At 39.7% G+C, this 21,628-nt stretch overlaps 1 protein-coding gene across 1 annotated transcript in view; it reads right to left on the bottom strand.

Annotated features, from left to right (window-relative positions):
• NDC1 (NDC1 transmembrane nucleoporin) overlaps positions 1-21,628 on the bottom strand; it is a 56,534-nt gene that overhangs the window by 13,017 nt on the left and 21,889 nt on the right. Inside the window, exons 9-16 of the mRNA XM_052637501.1 lie at positions 21,369-21,461; positions 19,788-19,869; positions 16,220-16,378; positions 11,289-11,534; positions 11,076-11,191; positions 8,160-8,210; positions 5,739-5,802; positions 4,918-5,018 (exon numbers count right to left, since the gene is read on the bottom strand). Coding sequence (XP_052493461.1) covers positions 4,918-5,018; positions 5,739-5,802; positions 8,160-8,210; positions 11,076-11,191; positions 11,289-11,534; positions 16,220-16,378; positions 19,788-19,869; positions 21,369-21,461 — 912 coding nt within the window. The remainder of the gene's footprint in view (positions 1-4,917; positions 5,019-5,738; positions 5,803-8,159; positions 8,211-11,075; positions 11,192-11,288; positions 11,535-16,219; positions 16,379-19,787; positions 19,870-21,368; positions 21,462-21,628) is intronic.

Genomic DNA, 21,628 nt, shown 5'->3' with positions numbered 1-21,628 from the left:
GTTGCCATTTCCTTCTCCAGGGGAATCTTTCTGACCCAGGAATCAAACCCGGGTCTCCTGCATTGCAGGCAGATTCTTTACCAGTTGAGCCACCGGGGAAGCCCCCTACACTGACTAGAGACAATAAAAGTAAACAGACAATGAAAATGCAGTGTAATAAAATGATGGAATGGGGGTTACAGGCGGAGCCAGAGAAAACGAGAAAAATGTGTACTAGGCAAAGAAAGAAGAGGCATCACGTATAGAGTTAGAGTTAGGTTAAGAAAATCAAATATATCTGGGGCAGGGGTGGAGGAATAGAATAGTCCATGGTGGTTATGACACTAGAGGGCTTACGGGAAGAACTGGGCAGTGGTTGAAGTCAGAATGAAGGGTCCCTGTTAAGTCCCGGGAGCAAAAGACCATAGTAACAATTCAGGTCAAGAATGCCAAGAGCCTGAAATGAGGCTGAAGTAGGAGGGATGGGCAAGAGAAAGGGTAGGCGGTCAGTATAGGATTGATCCCTTAGAGTTTTGCCACGTGGGTGCAACTGAAGGACCTGGCAACTAGGAGGTGAGGGAATTGGTAACAAGATGGCTGAAGTGACAGACTATAAGGTGTAACCTGGATAAGGAACGACGTATGTGTAGCTGGGGGGAGCTGAAAAACAAAGGGAGTGAAAATATTAGCAAAGACAAAAGAGGAAGCAAGGCATAAAAGGCTGTGCATGAGGGAGAGGGGCTCTTATATAGCCCACAGATCTATGGACAGAATTCAGGGGCCATGAACTTTGGGCTAAAAATGACATGTTTATCTTTACTAAGCTCTAATAATTAAAATTTAGCAATTGTTTCAATTGTGAAACAGTAAATCACAATAGCATTAGTAGTTCCTCTAACTTTGCCACCAACAGAAACCATCAATATTTTCATCACACTAGTGTAATTATCTTTAAATGCCATTCATCTTAATCATTACTTCAAAATGATGAGTTAGACCCACTGATGCTCACTCACTCAGTCGTGCCTGACCCTTTGTGACCCCACGGACTATAGCCTGATAGGCTCCTCTGTCCACACCATTCTCCTGGCAAGAATACTGGAGTGGGTTGCCATTTCCTTCTCCATAGACCCACTGATAGACCTTGTTATTTAACGCATTAATGTATCACAAACTTAATACTTTCAAAATTATATTCTAATACAACTGATTTCCTTTCTAATCTGAAAGACTTTATATTTTATGTATTTGTTTTTCCCATTATTCTGGGAAAAAGTCCATGGGCCTCATCAGACTGCTAAAGGGATCTCTGGCACAAAAACATTCAAGGACTCTGGCTTAGAGGCTAGAATCGTGGAGTTTTAAGCTTTGGAGGTGGAGAATACACGGGCCGATGAAGCCTGGATGACAGTCAAAGGCTGAGGCTGGTAAGTGTGTAAAAGACTGGCAACAGAACACTCTGACATAAATCGCAGCAATATTTTTTCAATCTGTCTCCCAGAATAATGGAAATATAAACAAAAAAAAAATAAATGGGACGTACTTAAACTCAAAAACTTTTGCACAGCAAAGGAAACAATAAACAAAATAAAAGACAATCCACAGATTGGGAGAAAACATTTGCAAACAATGAGACCAATAAGGGATTAGTCTCCAAAATTTACAAACAGCTCGTGATGCTTAACAGCATCAAAACAAACAACCCACTCAAAAAATGGGCAGAAGACCTAAATAGACATTTCTTCAAAGAAGACATACAGATGGCCAAGAGGTACATGAAAAGACGTTCAACCTGGCTAATTACTAGAGAAACGCAAATCAAAACTACAATGAGATACCATCTCACACCAATCACAGTGGCTATCATCAAAAAATCCACAAACATTAAAGGCTGGAAAGGGTGTGGAGAAACGGGAACCCTCCTACACTGTAGGTGGGAATGTAAATTGGTATAGCCACTTGGGAGATTCCTTAAAAAACTAAAACTAGAGCTACCATATGACCTTGTAATCCCACTCCTGGGCACATATCTGGAGAATAACATGATCCAAAGAGATATATGCACCCCAGTGTTCATTGCAGCACTCTTTACAACAGTCAAGACACAGAAGCAACCTAAATGTTCATCGACAGAGGAATGGATAAAGAAGATGTTGTACGTACATAAATGGAACATTACTGAGCCATTAAAAAGAATGAAATAGTGCCATTTGCAGCAATATGGATGGAGCTAGAGACTTATTGAGTGAAGTAAGTCAGAAAGAGAAGAAATATCATATGACATCCCTTATATGTAGAATCTAAAATGAAATGATACAAATGGACTTACAAAAGAGACTCAAGAGACTGAAAATGAGCTTATGGTTGCCCAAAGAGAAGGGGGAGGGGAAGGGAGAATTAGGGAGCTTGGGGTGGACATGTACACACTGCTATAGTTAGAATGGACTATCAACAAGGACCCACTGTATACACATGGAACGCTGCTCAATGCTGAGGCAGCCTGGATGGGAGGGGAGTTTGGGGGGAGAATGGATGCGTGCACATGTATGGCTGAGTCTCTTCGCTGCTCATCTGACACTAGCACAACCCCATTTGTTAATCGGTTAGTCCTCAGTACAAAGTAAAAAGTGAAAAAAAAAAGTGAGAAAGTCAAAGTGTAGGATAAATATCCATGTGGACACTGACTCACTCGAGACACTCAACCCTGGGATATGGGGCAGAAAGACTGCAAGGTAGTCTGCAAAATCTGATGACTGTAGAGCATGACCGAAAGGGCGACTGCGATGCTGTCTTGGGGAGAAGAGATGCCACAAGCCTCGCACAAAGAGGGGTTTTTGTTCCATTTACTGCTTCCCAAACTCTCAAAAATATACCTTTGCCTCTTTCTCCTCTGCCCCTCAAAAGTATTTTCCATTCAGCTCCTGTTTCAAAGTAAAAGAGCTTGAGCCTTCAACAAATCTGTAATTCATACCTTCCTAATCAAAGGTAAGAATGACTACAACCAAATAAAGAAATTTGCTTTCCTTATCATGCCTAGCCATAATCAACTATGAAGAATTACGATTTTGACAGTGAGGAGATGAGAAGAAAGTAATTTTGGTGCAGAATACCTCTAGGGCAGTGTGATCTTTGTGAAATGTTTCAACCAGCCTTTTTTAAAAAATAAAATAGAGTGGAAAACATTAGAATGAAGCACAAAATAAAAGGTAAGCACTGTTGTAAGAATCTTTTATTTGTTACTCACACACACACCCCCCTCTATATTCTGAGTCTAATGTACTACATATCATAGTCTAAAAAGTTTGAAAGTTACAGTTCTAAAAGTAGGGCCCTTATCTCTGAAGAGAACCCTATGTAAAAATAAAAGCCCAGCAGAAGACAGTAGACAAGTTCGGAGACTGGATCTGCAACTTTCCCTGAGGTCTGAAGTGAAGTGAAGTGAAGTCGCTCAGTCGTGTCCGCCTCTTTGCAACCCGGTGGACTGTAGCCTACCAGGCTTCTCCGTCCATGGGATTCTCCAGGCAAGAATACTGGAGTGGGTTACCATTTCCTTCTCCAGGAGATCTTCTCGACCCAGGGATCGAACCCAGGTCTCCCGCATTGGAGGCAGACACTTTAACCTCTGAGCCACCAGGGAAGCCCCTCCCTGAAGCCCCTATTCCACTGCTAATGCCCTGCAGTGAGATCACATCAGGTCCCAGCTCTGCCACTAAGATGTGTGTGAGATCTGAGGTAAGCCACTGCACTACCAAGCCCCTTTCATGTGTAAGACAGGGCCAAAACATCTCCACTTTACTTTACAAGACAGACTTGAAGTTCAAAAAAAAAAAAAGATATGAAATCACTCTGTAGACTAGGGAACACTGTACTGTTGTTTTATTTTAAACTACACAACCAGAGTGATTAAAAAAAAAAAAAAGCTATGCTATGAATACCAAAGATATACCCATAATCATGGTAACCCTAATGTGCGGTTAGATAAGCCAAACAGTAGAAGCTGTGGAAATAGTAGAAAATTCTTTCTTTAAGTAATGTAGTTGGGAAGTGAACCCAAATAATAAAGCTATCCACAGGTATATATATGTATCAAATAACATACATGAGAAAGCAGGCACAAAGAGGACAAAGTGAAGAAAAAAAATCACTGGTTCTGAAGGGTAAGAAATTCTAAGAGGTAAAATGAATTGAGATTTGAAGAAAGGAAGAGCAAAGCTTGTTTTCTCTATCTTAAATTGCTTCCCAAGACCCAAAGATGCATCAGTCGTTATCCTTCAAACCTAGTTCAGAAATACTTCTTCCAGAAAACCTGTACACTCAAGCCCCTACCTTCAAATGTCCCCAGCCCTTAGTGTTTATACACCTCATCTGACACAGAACTAGAATAATACAAGGCAGTGAAAACATATCACCCAACATGAAGTCAGGAAAGGCAGCCTAATGAAAAACAAGTGTATGTTTTATTTTTCTTCCTTTAAGCCTAAAAAAGACCTGTTAGTTTAAAACTATGCACCCAGCCTTGTAGCAGGAATCCATTGGTCCCAGCTCTATCTTCTTAAGCCTCTAGTCGATAAGTAACTTCTTATTTACACAAGTAACTTAACTACAGGTCACTTTCAGGAGCTACAAATTATGTAAGGATACAAACCTATAGTACTGAACAGAATTCCAATATCCTAAATAATCTGATTAATACCAGAGGTATGTCCTACAGGTTTAATATACCTTCTCTGTTACAATAAAATTAACACTTATAAATGAATTAAGTCTGTCTTCCTAGTCTCTCTTAGACTGTAAGTGCCTGACCGTGAGAACAGTACCATTATTTTGACTTCCAACATGTTTTTCATTAATCCATGTGAAATGTAAGAAACAAACAGAAAAAGCTAGGTGAGGGAGAAGACAGGACCTCTATTTCCACCCGACCCATATATTGCCTACCTCTTGCAGCGTCAACAAAGTATTAAGAATAGCTGGTAGTGTGGTCTGGACTACGCCAAATCTATCTTCTGTAAATGATGCTGCTACTAAGTGAGACAGACCTCGAGGGGAAAAGAAGAAACAAGTTAAAAGTGAATCAAAATTGGGCAAATCCACTTGCAATACCTCTATTTGAGGATGAATTAATATTCTGAATGTATAAAAGTCTAAATAAAAAAGGGAGTAATAGAATAGAAAAAGAGGCAAAAGGGATAGAAAAGGTACTCAACTGTAATAGTCTTAAATAAGATGAATCTGACTTATGTTCTAATAGAAAAAAGTTCTTTTAAATAATACTCTGTTTGGCAGTGATAAAGGCTAAGAAAACAAAGCCTGATAAGGGGACAAAGTAAGGATACTTTTCATAGGGTGGTCAGGAAAGGCCTCTCTGAGGAAGTATCATTTAAACATTGAGAAGGTGGTATCTGTAAGATGAAAAGAAATAGTTCTTTAACAACTAAAACTAAGCTAAATATGTTTAAATATATTAAGCAAGTTACATCAACATAAGGTGATGGTTAAAAAACAATCTATTAATTGCAATTTTTTTGAAGTAGAGAAAGAGATGCCAAGAACCCCAGGCTCAGTTTCTCCACTTATATACAAGGAAAATCTCTAAATTAAAATAAACCTAAATAAAAATTTATCTACATAATACAAACACATAAAATGTATCTGAAAACTCAAAGATTGAGATCAAAGTCCAGAACTGATCTTTCATTAAATATCTCAATATTTAATGAATAAATAAATCATTATTGCAGCTCACTGAGACTACTTACCTTCTAATGCCCAAATATGCATTTGGGCATCTGAAAACACAGCCTGAATGGAGGCCTCTGGGTGCTAAAAGATGACAAAAACATTTAACTCAGTTGCCCAGAAATTATCATTTCATCCAACCAATCATGTAGACTAAAATAATAAAGAATTCACAACTGCCTCTTTAGAGCTAAGACCTGAAATTCTTACACATTATGATTTAACTGCAATAAAGCATTCTGCTACAACTTACTGTGTGACCCTGGCCAAGTATCTAAATCTCTATGTGCCTCAGTTTCTCATTTAAAATAAGTTATATTCCCTCAACCCACCTCAGAGGATTAACATAGAGATCATTCAAGAGAATGGTTGCAAGCATGCTCAGTTATTCAGTCGTGTCCAACTCTTTGCGACTCCAGGGAGTGTAGCCCACCAGGCTCCTCTGTCCATAGGATTTTCTAGGCAAGAATACTGGAGTGGGTTGCCGTTTCCTTCTCCAAGGGATTGAACCCGCCTCTCCTGCATTGCAGGCAGATTCTGTACCGCTGAGACCCCAAGGAAGCCCAAAGAGAATGGTTACGAATGCTTTAAAAAAAAAAAAAAAAAGTACTGCCTAAGTAAGTACATACTACCTCTCCTAAAGTGTCTACCCTCAACCCCACTACAAAGAAAAACCACCCAACAGTCTTTAATACAGCAAGGTATTGTGATGTGGAACAACAACTGGCCTGGGTAAGTGGCTATCGTAATACAGCCAATGAAGCCCATTCACAACAATAGCACGTTACATTTCCCAACGTTAAGCAGTGGTGTCTACAACTCCTTATCACACAGCAGATCCACCTGCAAAATCAGAATCTAAGGTAGCATTCACTTCCAAGGAAAAAGGAGATCTCATTCAGCTTCTGCTCTGCCACTTACTGGCTACATGCCCTCAGGCTTCCTTCTCTGTAAAACAAGGCCAAAAAGACACCTCACAGGAAAGCTGTCAGAATTAAATGAGGGGACAGTTTTTCTAGTAGTCGTGTACAGATGTCAGAGCTAGACCATAAAGAAGGCTGAGCATCAAAGAATTGATGCTTTTGAAATTGTGGCACTGGAGAGGACTCTTGAGAATCTCTTAGACAGCAAGGAGATCAAACCAGTCAATCCTAAAGGAAATCAACCCTGAATATTCACTGGAAGGACTGATGTTGAAGCTCCAATACTTTGGCTACCTGATGCGAAGAGTCAACTCACTGGTAAAGACTCTAATGCTGGGAAAGATTGAGGGCAGGAGAAGTGTGTGACAGAGGAGGAGATGGTTGGATGGCATCACCAACTCAATGGATGAATTTGAGCAAACTCTGGAAGAAAGTGAAGGACATGGAAGCCTGGCATGCTGCAATCCATTGGGGTGGCAAAGAGTCGGACACAACTTAGCAAGTGAAAAGAGCATGGCACACAAAAGACAAAAGCTAAGTTTTCTTCCCTTCCTTCTGAAACAAAGCCCTGAAGTAAAACTTCAGACAACTCCTCTTTCTCTTGGTAGAAGATGAGACACCTTTCTCCAGGGTCGGATGGTTTTCCCAGGGCTCTAATGGAGAGCCTACAGATTATTTCTGGCAAACATTCTTGCTAGTTGCATGGATATTCCCTGCTACCACAGTGAAAAGTTCCAAGAACTTGAAAGGATTCTTTGCTGTATGTATCTATATTCTACCAGAGTTACTCAGATCTCTCTCCCCACCAGAGTAGGATCCTCAAAGAATAAAATGAGGAATGTATGCCAATACAGACTTCAACTTCAAGGCATTAATACAAGTGCACTAGTAGTTAATAATGCAGAATCTGCAAAAACAGAGAAGCTAGATTAATTAAAACAAAAATTCTTTCCCCTACACATGGGCAAAGGTTTTCCTCATCAAAGGATTAACTGACACAACAGCTATAGCAGTGAAAACAAAAATGACTCTTTAGCTTCTACCTCTGAGATTTACTCTCCTACAGCAGCTGGGGCAGCTGACAGACAAGCTGGAAAGTCATTTAGTTTGTGGCCTAAATTACAACTTTAATCCAACACCAGTTTAACACCTGCAGTCTAACCCAGTTATCTCTCTTCTGAACACCAAACTGGCCACAACAATGTCAGCAGGACAATGAGCCATGAAGGGTCGCCACAGATTTGCTCAATTTGTAGGAAGGGGCCACATCTTGGCACAAAGCTGCCTGCAGCCAAGAGACCCAGAAGGCCACTAGAGCCCAGCCTCAGGAAGTCACTGATGGGAGATGCCTGTCTAGGTCAGGTACTGTTTAAAGGGAGGTTTAGCGAAGCATGATACCAAGCTGTTTGGCTTGCTAAGATCAAGCTAAATATTGAAAAGTCTAATCTTATTTGCTATTTCATTTTTTATTTTGTTTTCTCTCCCCCCACTCCCAATGTTATAACTACATACTCTTACCTTACTGAAAAAATACATTATCAGCACTCGTTTTGATAAGAAATTCTTAACCTGAGATGGAAAAAAAGGGAAGAATCACATGAACAGTTCGATGCTACTCAAATATAATATTACACATTTCCAGGTTCTTCCAGACACTAACTTAAATGAAACACATCACACTTTACAAAGAAAGGTAAGGTAAGCCACGTAAGTAAATATCTTTGTACTATAAACTGGGTAACCAAGACAGGCCATCTAATCTAAACTGCACTCCCATGTACACATGTCTAGCCTTCAAATTAGAGCCCTGTCATAATCAAAAAGTAGTTCTGGTGATATTTCCTAAAACCATATTCCTTCTCAATTCTCTACAACTGTCCTACCCTTGAACCTCTTAATATTAATGCCAAAAAAGAGCATGTTTCCTCTATCAAAAAAAAACAAAAAACAGATCTTAAGACAGAAGTAGTTTTCTACTAGTTGACATTTACAAGGAAAATAATTTTCTCAGTGTTAAGTTAAAAGCTACATAACCCAACTAACTTGAAAGTAAATTCATGACATAGTAGTACTTACACACATAGAGCCATAGGTGCTGCCGGAGTTTTGTAAAATGCCTTCAGTTCTGCCCTCTCTATTAACTGAGCATTCTATCAACAAACATGTTGTTGTTTCTCCCACCTTAAAAAATAAAACCCTTCCCTGACCTCTCAACTTCCCCCAGCTATTCGCCCATTTCTCTGGTCCCCTTACAGTCAATCTCCTTGAAAGATGTAGCTTCTCTGTGTCTTCCAATTCCTCTCCCAGTCTCTCTGGGACCCACGCCAGTCAGGTATTCCTTGCTACTACTCCACCCAACAGCTCTCGTCAAGGACTCAACGACCTCCATATTCCTAGCACACCAGTTCATTTTTAGTTTGAACCTCATGCTTCTTTTCAGACATAGCAGCATCTTTTCTTTTCAGCAGCATCTGACACTTCTGTCTGAAACACCCTTTTCTTGGTTCTTTCTCACCTTAATGGTGCTCGGTCTCCATTGCGATTCCTCCTCATCTCCCAGACTTTGTCATCAAAGGGTTCCAGTTCTTGCATCTCTTTTCTTCTGTATCTACACTCTCCAATAATTTGCATGGAGTCTCATGGCTTTCACGCTCTGATGACTTCCAGAATTTCAATTCTAACCTGGACTTTCCCTAGACTCCAGATACATGTCTAATATCTTATTCAGTATTTTCACTGGATTGTCTAGTATCTCAAAATTGCTATGTCTAAAATCAGACTCATGATTCCCTACCTCGTCTCTATCAAATCTCTTTTCCAGAATCATCAGAAAGTTGCAACTCAATAAACTGCAACCACATTGTTTCAGATCCTCGGGCCAAAGCTTCAGAATCAACACTGATTCTTTCACACCACAACTAAACCATAAGCAAATCCTATCATACCTATCTTCAAAATACACCCCGACTTTGATCACATTTTACAGCCTCCATCACCATCACTCAGGTCATAGATACCATCATCCAGATACCGTTATCAGGTCACCAGATTACTCTAACAGCTCTACTACTGTCTCTCTGCTTCCACTCCTGCCCCGAGGATCTAGTCTCAACACAGCAGTACTTTCAAAATGTAAGGTTACATCATGTCATTCTTGTGGGTAAAACCATGCAGTAGTCATCCATGTCATTCAGGGAAAATTTCAGTCTTTAAAACAGCTAATGAGCCTGACAAGCTGTTCCAGGTGCCTGCTACCTCATCTCACCACGCAGAACTATAATACACGTGCTTGCTCAGCTATCTGCCCTCAGTTCAGTTCATTCAGTTGCTCAGTCGTGTCCAGCTCTTTGCGATCCCATGAATCGCAGCATGCCAGGCCTCCCTGTCCATCACCAACTCCCGGAGTCTACCAAAACCCATGTCCATTGAGTCGGTGATGCCATCCAGCCATCTCATCCTCTGTCGTCCCCTTCTCCTCCTGCCCCCAATCCCTCCCAGCATCAGGGTCTTTTCCAATGAGTCAACTCTTCGCATGAGGTGGCCGAAGTATTGCAGTTTCAGCTTCAGCATCAGTCCTTCCAATGAACACCCAGGACTGATCTCCGTTAGGATGGACTGGTTGGATCTCCTTGCAGTCCAAGGGACTCTCAAGAGTCTCCTCCAACACCACAGTTCAAAAGCATCAATTCTTCAGCGCTCAGCCTTCTTCACAGTCCAACTCTCACAACCATACATGACCACTGGAAAAACCATAGCCTTGACTAGGCGGACCTTTGTTGGCAAAGCGATATCTCTGCTTTTCAATATGCTATCTAGGTTGGTCATCTTTCCTTCCAAAGAGTAAGCATCTTTTAATTTCATGGCTGCAATCACCATCTGCAGTGATTTTGGAGCCCAGAAAAATAAAGTCTGACACTGTTCCCACTGTTTCCCCATCTATTTCCCATGAAGTGATGGGACCAGATGCCATGATCTTCGTTTTCTGAATGTTGAGCTTTAAGCCAAGTTTTTCACTCTCCTCCTTCACTTTCATCAAGAAGCTTTTTAGTTCCTCTTCACTTTCTGCCATAAGGGTGGTATCGTCTGCATATCTGCGGTTATTGATATTTCTCCCAGCAATGTAAACATACAGTCAGGGACTTTTGTTTGCTGTTTTCCCAGTATCTAAAAACACACCCAGTGTATATGAAGAAATCAATAAATACCTCTTAAATGAAAAAATTCATAGATCAAAGGCATTGACTGCATTAGGTTAACCCATATGAACTTGTAATTTGTATAACTCAAAACCAAATACTAACAACTTCATATGGGTCAATTTAATATATGCAGCATCCCCAAAGTTCTATTTATTCCTGACGGCTTACTTATGTGAGATCCTTGATGTTCTCAATGCTATATGTAAATATAAATCCTATGCCCATATCATCCTACCTGTTCACGTTTATTCTGGATCCATGAGTAAATCACACTGGGCTGTCTCACTGTCTTACCCTCAGCACTAACAGAGGTAGATGGAGAAGGGTTAGAAAATTCAGTCATTTGCTGATCTACAAAAAAAAAAAAGAATCAAGAAGGCAAAAACTTAGGCTGTATGATTCTCTGCAGCTATGACATTTCAAATTTTAGAAAATAAACGGTCCTCACCAGAAGCTGAAGTCCATAATCTTGGCCCTCTTCTTGTGAGCTGAGGACTTTGAGATGACCCATAGCTTGTGTTTACATCAAAAATTCCAGCCATCCGGTTCACTACACTAGAGCCAAATGGGGTGGCCAGGGGACTTGCAACATCAGGTGTAGATAACTTTGAGGAGAACAGTGATGTCTTAATTAATGATGGCATTGAAGTCCGAGGCATCTGGCTAGATTTGGGGGTCTGAAATGCAGTTTCTTCTGTAAAAGAACAGATCCAGTGCTGAGAAGAGGCAATATGATCGAAGTAGGCCAGAGAGGAGGCTCTCAAATTTTACACATCTCAATTCTTTGTTTAACTCATTTAACCAAGACTCAGTAGATTGTTTCCACCTAGGTTTACAATTTCAACACCCAGATTTTACTACTGCAACTTGGTGACCACTTAAGGAGCTTTATACATCTTTTTCTGTCAGACTGGTTCAGCCTCTCTCAGTTTTTTACCCTAAACAGATATCTTCATCTTCAAGGTCAATTTCTCCAACTCTAAGCTGCACTGAACGAATTTATATTTTATATTTTATTTTTAAATGGCAACAACTTTATTGCATTAGTATATGCCCTGGGTTACTGTATATTCTCACTGTAACCATTACTTGGCTAAATCAAATCTATAGTGTGAAAATGTACAGAGCACTAACCTTATCTCATTTTCCGCAGAGTTCTTTAAAGTTAACAAAAGTCACACCAGTGATTAACTTGTCCAGGTATCTACACATCTGTTCTGTAAACAGCTTCTTCAAAAATTATCTTATAACTCTACCAATTATACAGTCTCTTATACCAATTATACAGATACAATAATATCTTTCTGCCACTCCAGCACGAAGCACAAAGACAATAAATTATACTAGTATTCTATCTTTTTAATAAAACTGGCATAAGACACTAAACATTTATAAGAACCAAATTTTTACTACATGACTTTTTAAGAGTAAATGACAATAAGAAATAGCTAAAGAATCAATTTAAAAATTAAAACTGGTGGGGTTTTTTGGTTTTTAATATATTTTTTTAAATTCTATTTATTTATTTGACTTCGCCAAGTCTTAGCTCCCACACTCAGGATCTTTGATCTTCACTGCAGCATGTGGGATCTACTTCCCCAACCAGGGATTGAACCCAGGTCCCCTGAATTAGGAGCGCAGTCCTAGTCACCAGACCACCACGGAAGTTCCAAGATCAGTGCTTTTAAGTTTTGTAATTATTCCTCAAAATAAAGGCAAATTCTGACTGATAGGATATGACAACCATTTAAAGAAATGACTAATCCATATTTGCTCAGCCCCAGGACCCCCCCACCTCAGAATTACAATGATCTTTCTAAAATGCTAATTTAATGAAACTATAACTATTCAAATCCTCTAATGGCTCCACATCTTTCAGGACCAACTTTAAACTCCTCCTTTCATTATCAAGCATCACCCTACTCCTTCAGACTTCCTTTTAATAGTTACACTGTCTTGTCATCGTTTGTGTGCCTCCCACTAAAAGGTCAGGCCCAAGAATGTTTCTGCATCTTTGACTCTCTGGTAGTGCTTGGTACGTGGCAGTCATTCAGTGAATACTTGTTGAATAAATAAATGCTAATCTGAATGTTGACAACATCTGAAACACAGTAGAATCTTTTAAAACGTGACATTCATGAACTTATCTAAATCACTTTTCTTCTGCAATCTCTTTTGTTTATGGTCTATAAAGTCAGCAGAATAATGAAATCAAAGTCAGAGATATGTTTCCTTTGGCCCATATAGTGATTTTTTTACATATCAAGATTAGTTGTCAATGTTTAAAAAGTGATAGATTTCCCCCAAAACTTCTTCAGCTATCTCTTTAAAAGAAAAAAAGAAAAAGACCAGAAGTTCAGATTGTTGTTGTTCAGTCACTCAGTCCTACTCTTTGCCCCATGGACTGCAGTACACCAGGCTTCCCTGCCCATCACCATCTCCCAGAGTTTGCTCAAACACATGACCATCGAGTCGGTGATACCATCCAACCATCTCATCCTCTGTTGTCCCCCTCTCCTCCTGTCTTCAATCTTTCCCAGCATCAGCGTCTTTTCCAATGAGTCGGCTCTTCAAATCAGCTGGCCAAAGTATTGGAGCTTCAGCATCAGTCCTTCCAATGAATATTCAGGATTAATTTCCTTTAGGACTGACTGGTTTGATCTCCATGCTGTCTAAGGGACTCTCAAGACTCTTCTCCAACATCACAGTTTGAAAGCATCAATTCTTCAGTGCTCAGCCTTCTTTATGGTTCAACTCTCACATCTATACACAACTACTGGAAAAACCATAGCTTTGACTATAAGGACCTTTGTCGGCAAAGTGATATTTCTGCTTTTTAACATGCTATGTTTGTCATAGCTTTTCTTCCAAGGAGCAAGTGTCTTTTAACTTTATGGCTACAGTCACTATCTGCAGTGATTCTGGAGCCCAAGAAAATAAAGTCTGTCATTGTTACCATTGTGTCCCCATCTATTTGCCATTAAGCGGGAGACGGTGATGGACAGGGAGGCCTGGCGTGCTGCAATCCACAGGGTCGCCAAGAGTCGGACATGACTGAGTGACTGAATTGAACTGAACTGATAGGACTGGATGCCATGATCTTAGTTTTTTGAATGTTGAGTTTTAAGCCAGCTTTTTCACTCTCCTCTTTCACCTTCATCAAGAGGCTTTTTAGTTCCTCTTCACTTTCTGCCATAAGGGTGGTGTCATCAGCATATCTGAGGTTATTGATATTTCTCCTGGCAATCTTGATTCCAGCTTGTGCTTTATCCAGACTGGCATTTCACATGATATACTCTGCATATAAGTTAAATAAGCAGGGTGACAATATACAGCTTTGACATACTCCTTTCCCAATTTGGAACCAGTCTGTTGTTCTTGGTTCTAACTGCTGCTTCTTGACCCACATCCAGATTTCTCAGGAGACAGGTAAGGTGGTCTGGTATTCCCAGCTCTTTAAGAATTTTCCACAGTTTGTTGTGATCCACACAGTCAAAGGCTTTAGAATAGTCACTGAAGCAGAAGTATATGTTTTTCTGGAATTCTCACGCTTTTTCTGTGATCCAGCAGATCTTGGCAATTTGATCTCTGGTTCCTCTGCCTTTTCTAAACCCAACTTGTTTATCTGGAAGTTCTTGATTCACATACTGTTAAAGCCTAGCTTGAAGGATCTTGAGTATTACCTTGCTAAAATGTGAAATGAGTGCAACTGTGCAATAGTTTGAACATTCTCTGGCATTCTTTCTTTGGGACTGGAATGAAAACTGACTTTTTCCAGTCCTGTGGCCACTGCTGAGTTTTCCAAATTTGCTGGCATATTGAGTGCAGCACTTTCACAGCATATTCTCTTAGGATTTGAAACAGCTCAGCTGGAATTCCATCACCTCCACTAGCTTTGTTCATAGTGATGTTTCCTAAGGCCCACTTGACTTTGTACTCCAGGGTATCTGGCTCTAGATGAGTAATTACACCATCACGGTTATCTGGGCTGTTAAGATTTTTTTGTATAGTTCTTCTGTATATTCTTGCCCCCTTGTCTTAATATCTTTGCTTCTGTTAGGTCCATACCGCTTCTGTCTTTTATCATGCCCATCCTTGCATGAAATGTTCCCTTGATATCTGCAATTTTCCTGAAGAGATCTCTAGTCTTTCACATTCTACTGTTTTCCTGTATTCCTTTGCACTGTTAACTTAGGAAAGTTTTCTTACCTCTCTTTACTGTTCTGTGGAACTCTGCATTCAGATGGGTATATCTTTCCTTTTCTCCTTTGCCTTTTGTTTCTCTTTTTTTCTCAGTTATTTGTAAGGCCTCCTTAGACAATCATTTTGCATTTTTGCATTTCTTCTTCTTGGGGATGGTTTTGATAACTGCCTCCTGTACAATGTTACAAACCTCCAGTATCAGAAGTTCAGATACTGGGCCCAAATTCTCACATGGGAACCATGGATCAAAGCTAACCCATAGTTTTCCGTTTCAGATGAAGCTTATGCCCCCAAGTTTACCATGGTCCTCACCCAGCTAGTTCTGCCCATTTTCTTTAAGTGCCTGGCTCCCAAGGCATCAGAACATTAAGTCTTTTTCTCAGTCTTACATTCCTAAGTATCACCTACTAAAGGTGTTTCGTAAAATAGCATAGGTTCCTCCACCTCTACTTCTTCCTCTCAGCTTTCATCTTTCGAACATTTAGCTACCTTAAAACAATGAATGTGACACCCCCATCCCTAAATCACTGAGTCACTTCAGTTACTTCTCTCTGGCACTCCAGCAATTTTTTACCTCTGGGATACTGCAATCAGAACAGCATCCACTACTACTTGTAAAGATTCACTTGGCTCTGGGAGAAGGCAATGGCACCCTACTCCAGTACTCTTGCCTGGAAAATCCCATGGATGGAGAAGCCTGGTAGGCTGCAGTCCCTGGGATCACTGAGGATCAGACATGACTGAGCAACTTCCCTTTCACTTTTCACTTTCATGCATTGGAGAAGGAAATAGCAACCCACTCCAGTGTTCTTGCCTGGAGAATCCCAGGGACGGGGGAGCCTAGTGGGCTGCTGTCTATGGGGTCGCACAGAGTCGGACACAACTGAAGCGACTTAGCAGCAGCAGCAGCAGGCTAAACTGAAGTCTTCTGGTTAATGATCAACATGTGTTAGCCTTTTTAACACTACCACCACAATGAACTTAATTTTTTCAATCTACAATGATACTCAGGCTGCCTTCTTGGTTCAGTACAATATCCCATATATTGGATCAATTCTGCCTACAAATATATACTTCACACTTACATACAATTTAATCCTTAGATTAACTACTGTTATCTTTCTTAGGAAACAGAATGTAAGTGCTTTCCCCTCTCTTAGGAGTGTAAGGAGTTACCTGGAGAATTCGATTTCTTAGGTTCCGCTGGGTACGATGAAGACATCACTCTCCCATTCGTAGCAGCAGCTTCTTGGTAGAGCACAAGTTTCTGAGTCATATCATTTAAAAGATTCAAACACTCTCTTGAAATAGCTGTCCAATTGTGGGGATGTCCACCTAAGAGGTCCAAAAATACCAGCTTTTAAAATAAAGATAATCTTATAGTATCCTCTCAAAATGGGGAGAAATATCAATGAGACATGCTTACTACACTTTGCATGAAAAGGCCTACTTTTCTACTATTAAGCCAATATTTATACTCAAGCCATCTAGTAACAGAAATTCCATAAATATTTGGGTGAAATAATTTTCTTAAGTCTACAAAACAAAATTTGCTATTTTACCATTAAAAAAAAACAACAACAAAACTCTCAAATTGATTGCCAAAATAAAGCCAAACACAGGAGCACGATTTGAGTGAAACAGACCCAGGTTACTTCACTAGCAATACTGAACAGACCAAAGACTAAGGCACTGACCATGTCTAATGAGATGCACCCCATGGCCCCCGTGACCTCTAAACTGCTGTGGCTGGCCTACTGTGCTTCCCTACATTTTCATTTGCAAAAGAGCCCCTATCTGCTATTGTATCTACAGAAGTGACACATTATTTGATAGTGATCATACTTTATCCTTAGAGGGTTTATGAATCTGCTATCCTACTAATCTAAACTACTGTGATAGAATTCCTTTCTATCTTTTGATTTCTAAAACCTCTATCTCCTACAGCTGTCATGTAAAAACCAATTGTGCTTCACTGTGTTCAGAACAGCAGAGGAATCCACTGAAAACTGGTTTCTCCATCCTGGGTGCCAAATAAATCATTCTCTCTGCGCTTAGGTCCGTCCTTAAATCTCTCCCTCTATTTACAGCTCAAAAGAGAAATACCACTTAACCTGAAAACAAACACAATACTTCAACAATAGGCCCCAGGATGTTTTATTCTGCTGTAACTTAGGACCACAAAGGAACTATTTCATGGTCCAATTACATTTTTTTCTTCCAGTTTTGAGACATAATTGACACACAGCACTGTATCAGGTTTAAGGTATATACAGCCTAATGATTTGATTTCCATACATCATGAAATGGTAATCACAGTAAGTTTCAGTTCAGTTCAGTCCAGTCACTCATATGTGTCCGACTCTTTGCGACCCCATGAATCGCAGCACGCCAGGCCTCCCTGTCCATCACCAACTCCCGGAGTTCACTCAGACTCACGTCCATCGAGTCAGTGATGCCATCCAGCCATCTCATCCTCTGTCGTCCCCTTCTTCTCCTGCCCCCAATCCCCCACAGCATCAGAGTCTTTTCCAATGAGTCAACTCTTCCCATGAGGTGGCCAAAGTACTGGAGTTTCAGCTTTAGCATCATTCCTTCCAAAGAAATCCCAGGGTTGATCTCCTTCAGAATGGACTGGTTGGATCTCCGTGCAGTCCAAGGGACTCTCAAGAGTCTTCTCCAGCACCACAGTTCAAAAGCATCAATTCTTTGGCGCTCAGCCTTCTTCACATGACCACTGGAAAAACCACAGCCTTGACTAGATGGACCTTAGTCAACAAAGTAATGTCTCTGCTTTTGAATATACTATTTAGGTTGGTCATAACTTTTCTTCCAAGGAGTAAGCGTCTTTTAATTTCATGGCTGCAGTCACCATCTGCAGTGATTTTGGAGCCCAGAAAAATAAAGTCTGACACTGTTTCCACTGTTTCCCCATCTATTTCCCATGAAGTGATGGGACTGGATGCCATGATCTTCGTTTTCTGAATGTTGAGCTTTAAGCCAAGTTTTTCACTTTTACTTTCATCAAGAGGCTTTTTAGTTCCTCTTCACTTTCTGCCATAAGGGTGGTGTCATCTGCATATCTGAGGTTATTGATATTTCTCCCGGCAATCTTGATTCCAGCTTGTGTTTCTTCCAGTCCAGCGTTTCTCATGATGTACTCTGCATAGAAGTTAAATAAGCAGGGTGGCAATATACAGCCTTGACGTACTCCTTTTCCTATTTGGAACCACTCTGTTGTTCCATGTCCAGTTCTAACTGTTGCTTCCTGGCCTGCATACAGATTTCTCAAGAGGCAGGTCAGTAAGTTTAGCGAACATCAATCATCTCTGACAGATACAAATTAAACAAATAGAAAATGATTTTCCTTGTGATGAAAACTCAGGATTTATACTCAATATCTTTCATATATAATATACAGCAGTGTTAATATATTTATCCTATTGCACATACATCCCTAGTACTTATTTATCTTATAACTGAGAGTTTGTGCTTTTTGATTGCCGTCATCTAATTCTCTCTCCTCTATCCTTCACCTCTGGTAACCATAAATCTGATCTCTATTTCTCTGCCCAGTTAATAATATGTCCTTTGGCAGAGAACAGGCCACCTTGTTACAGTTTACTTGAATATCTGGTGAAAACACTTAGTGTATAGGGAATTCTTAAGTAAACCTAAGCCTACTAGAAAAGAATTGCTACAGTTAATTTTCATAGCACCAGCAGTGGATTTTTTTTCATACTGGGAAAGATTGAGGGCAAAAGGAGAAGGGGGCCACAGAGGATGAGACGGTTAGATGGCATCACCAACTCAAAGGACATGAGTTTGAGCAAACTCAGGGAGGTAGTGAAGGATAGACAAGCCTGACATGCTGCAGTTCACGGGGTGGCAGACAGTCGGATATGACTTGGCGACTGAACACCACAAAAGGAGAGGGGTGCTGATCCATTTATATTTTTATATAACTGGATTATATTACCATGTAGCATGTAACTATAGGTTTATTTTATAATGTGGGAATTGACAAGTTTGGCCAAATAATGAAGCGCTTATTAGAGAGAGATAAAGCCACCTGGTTCTGTCCCCACTGGTGCTAGGCTGGAAGGCTTTCTTCTAAGAACTAGGCGGAGCATTACTTGGCACAGCTGCAACCTTGAGGAGCTTGGCAAGTAACAATGGAGAAGAGTTCCAGAGTTGCCAAGAGCCTCCTTGGACGGATCACCATCGAATCTAGTTCCTTTTCACACTCCTTTTTACAGGGAGGCAAAGTAGCATCGCCGGAATAGGGAGCTCTGCACTTAAGAGTCAAGCGACAGAATTTCTTAATTCCAACTCTTGACATTAACTTTATTAAGCCACTTAATCTCTCTTGAGACTTAAGTCCTCCATGAGAGAATCAGACCACTTGATTTTTAAGAAACTCTGTAGCATTAAAACTTCTGGGATTCTTAAACTGTGCCTTTCTGCTCTAAAACTGTCAGCCTACCTCACAAGATCTTTAGGTGAAGGGAAGATGGGGGCTGAAAGAAATAACATAAAAGTTGAAAAATACTTTGCCTAGAAACATAATTTTTAACCACAACAATGTGAACACTTAGCTGTATAAGATTCAAATCGATACTTTAACAGACTCACTGATGTGTGATGTTTTAATAAATACATCTCACTCACCAAAAATTTAAAGTAGATTGCTTTCTGCACACACATACTCAATTCCTATTAGGTCTATTACTTTTAGCAATACCTGGTTGGCTAAGGCTAAAAACTTCTTGTCTTCGTGAAGGAGAATATTGAGAAAGCAACATCAGGTCCTGCAGGGCCAAATACTGAAAGGAAAGAAAATACACATTATTTAAATTTTTATCCTCTATATAAAATCTTATTTATGAATGGGGCTCAACACTACATATCTAAGGGGAAATCAGCTGAGATTTTTCATGAAGGGAAGACTTTGCAGAATCATAACTTTTCCTTCAAGACTTTCACTTTCCTGCCTCTACCCTCCGTAGGCTACCTTAGTCACTATGGGCTCCAGCTACCAAGGAATTACAGAAAGGAACTGTGTTCCTTTCCACCTTGTGGTGGGAAACATAAACATCACTTCCTCCTGGAACTTCCCTGGCCTCCCTGACGAAAACATACTCACACAGCTCTCACCTGCTGTGCTTACTGTAGCTTATATTAAGTGCCTACTTACTTGTCTCACCTGGTACCAGCCACTAAGCTGTGAGGCAGGGACAATACCTTGCTCACTACCATATCCAAAGGTAGTACCCAGCACACAGTAGATACACAACATACTCTGTGCTTTTTTATGATAGATCTTCATTTTGTTCCCTGACAAACCACTTCACTCATCATTCAAGACACCACCCCTTTCGTGAAGGTTTCCTGTCTGGGTCCCAAGCAGAGTAAGTGGTTCCCGTTGCACTTACCACAGTAAATTTTCATTATTTTGTGTATCTGCCTTATCCATTAGGTTGTGCCTTGTCTTATTCATCATTATACCCTAAGCAAGTAGCAGTGGCCGACATATGCCCAATAATTACAGATCTGTTAAATAACCAAATGAGTATCTGATATTTTTGTTTATCTAATAAACTAAGCATAATTGATATTTAAGGGTAATTAGAACCTCAGTGGGTCGTTTTCTTATTAGTTTACAAGTTTTCTAGAGTATAATCCAAACTCTAGGTTCTACTTTAATTCTTTTTTAAGTACTATGAACTCTTAACAAAATCACATATATTATAGTTCTACTTTAAAATTTCAAAATCAAAATAATTTATTCTCACTTAGGTTGATTTAGAAACATGTTACAAATTCTTTAGACTTTTGATTAAAATTTGTTTTATCATTATCCAAACTTTAAGACAGTTCATTAACTATGTACTCTGTTGGATCATAATAAACTTTCTTTGATCATAATAGTCAATAATACTATGTGAGTGAAGATATTTCCTAATCCAGTGACTAAAAAAAAGTGTTTTGTTTTGCTACCATGAAGAATTTGTGAAAAACCAATGTATATTGTTGCATATCATTATATTTCATACTTGAAATATTTTTCTATCTCTCCTAAACATAGAAATAGTCTAGCTTATACGCATACATTGCAATATATATTTGCATTTTAGTCACCTGGAATGGAAGTTGGAAAAAGTAATAACATTCAATGTAGCATGTAGGTGATTTTTACAATACTTTTTACAGTATTAGAATATTCTAGACCTTCAAAAAATATAAATATGTTAAATACGAAGATCATTCTGTAAGATAAGTTAGAGATGACTGTGTAAAGACACAAAATGCATAGCTCTGGTACCTTTATGATGAGGGGAGGATTGCTGTTTAAAACTTTTGGGAGGCATTCATCTGAGTCTTCTGAAAATGGTGGTTGAACAGGGAACAGATGAGCCTATCAAATATAATTAAATATAAAGACTATGCAATGTCTTGTTTTCATGACAAATTACATTATTAGCACTAATGACATTCAGTATATTTAGCACTATTTGGAATTCATTATAAAGAAGACAAGACACCAAAGTTAACATCTTTAGTGTTCCTTACAAAAACAGCCAG

The sequence above is a fragment of the Budorcas taxicolor genome, chromosome 3 (genome assembly GCF_023091745.1).
Source record: "Budorcas taxicolor isolate Tak-1 chromosome 3, Takin1.1, whole genome shotgun sequence".
In the NCBI taxonomy this organism is placed as follows: domain Eukaryota; kingdom Metazoa; phylum Chordata; class Mammalia; order Artiodactyla; family Bovidae; genus Budorcas; species Budorcas taxicolor.
This window is presented reverse-complemented; position numbering and strand designations above follow the sequence as displayed.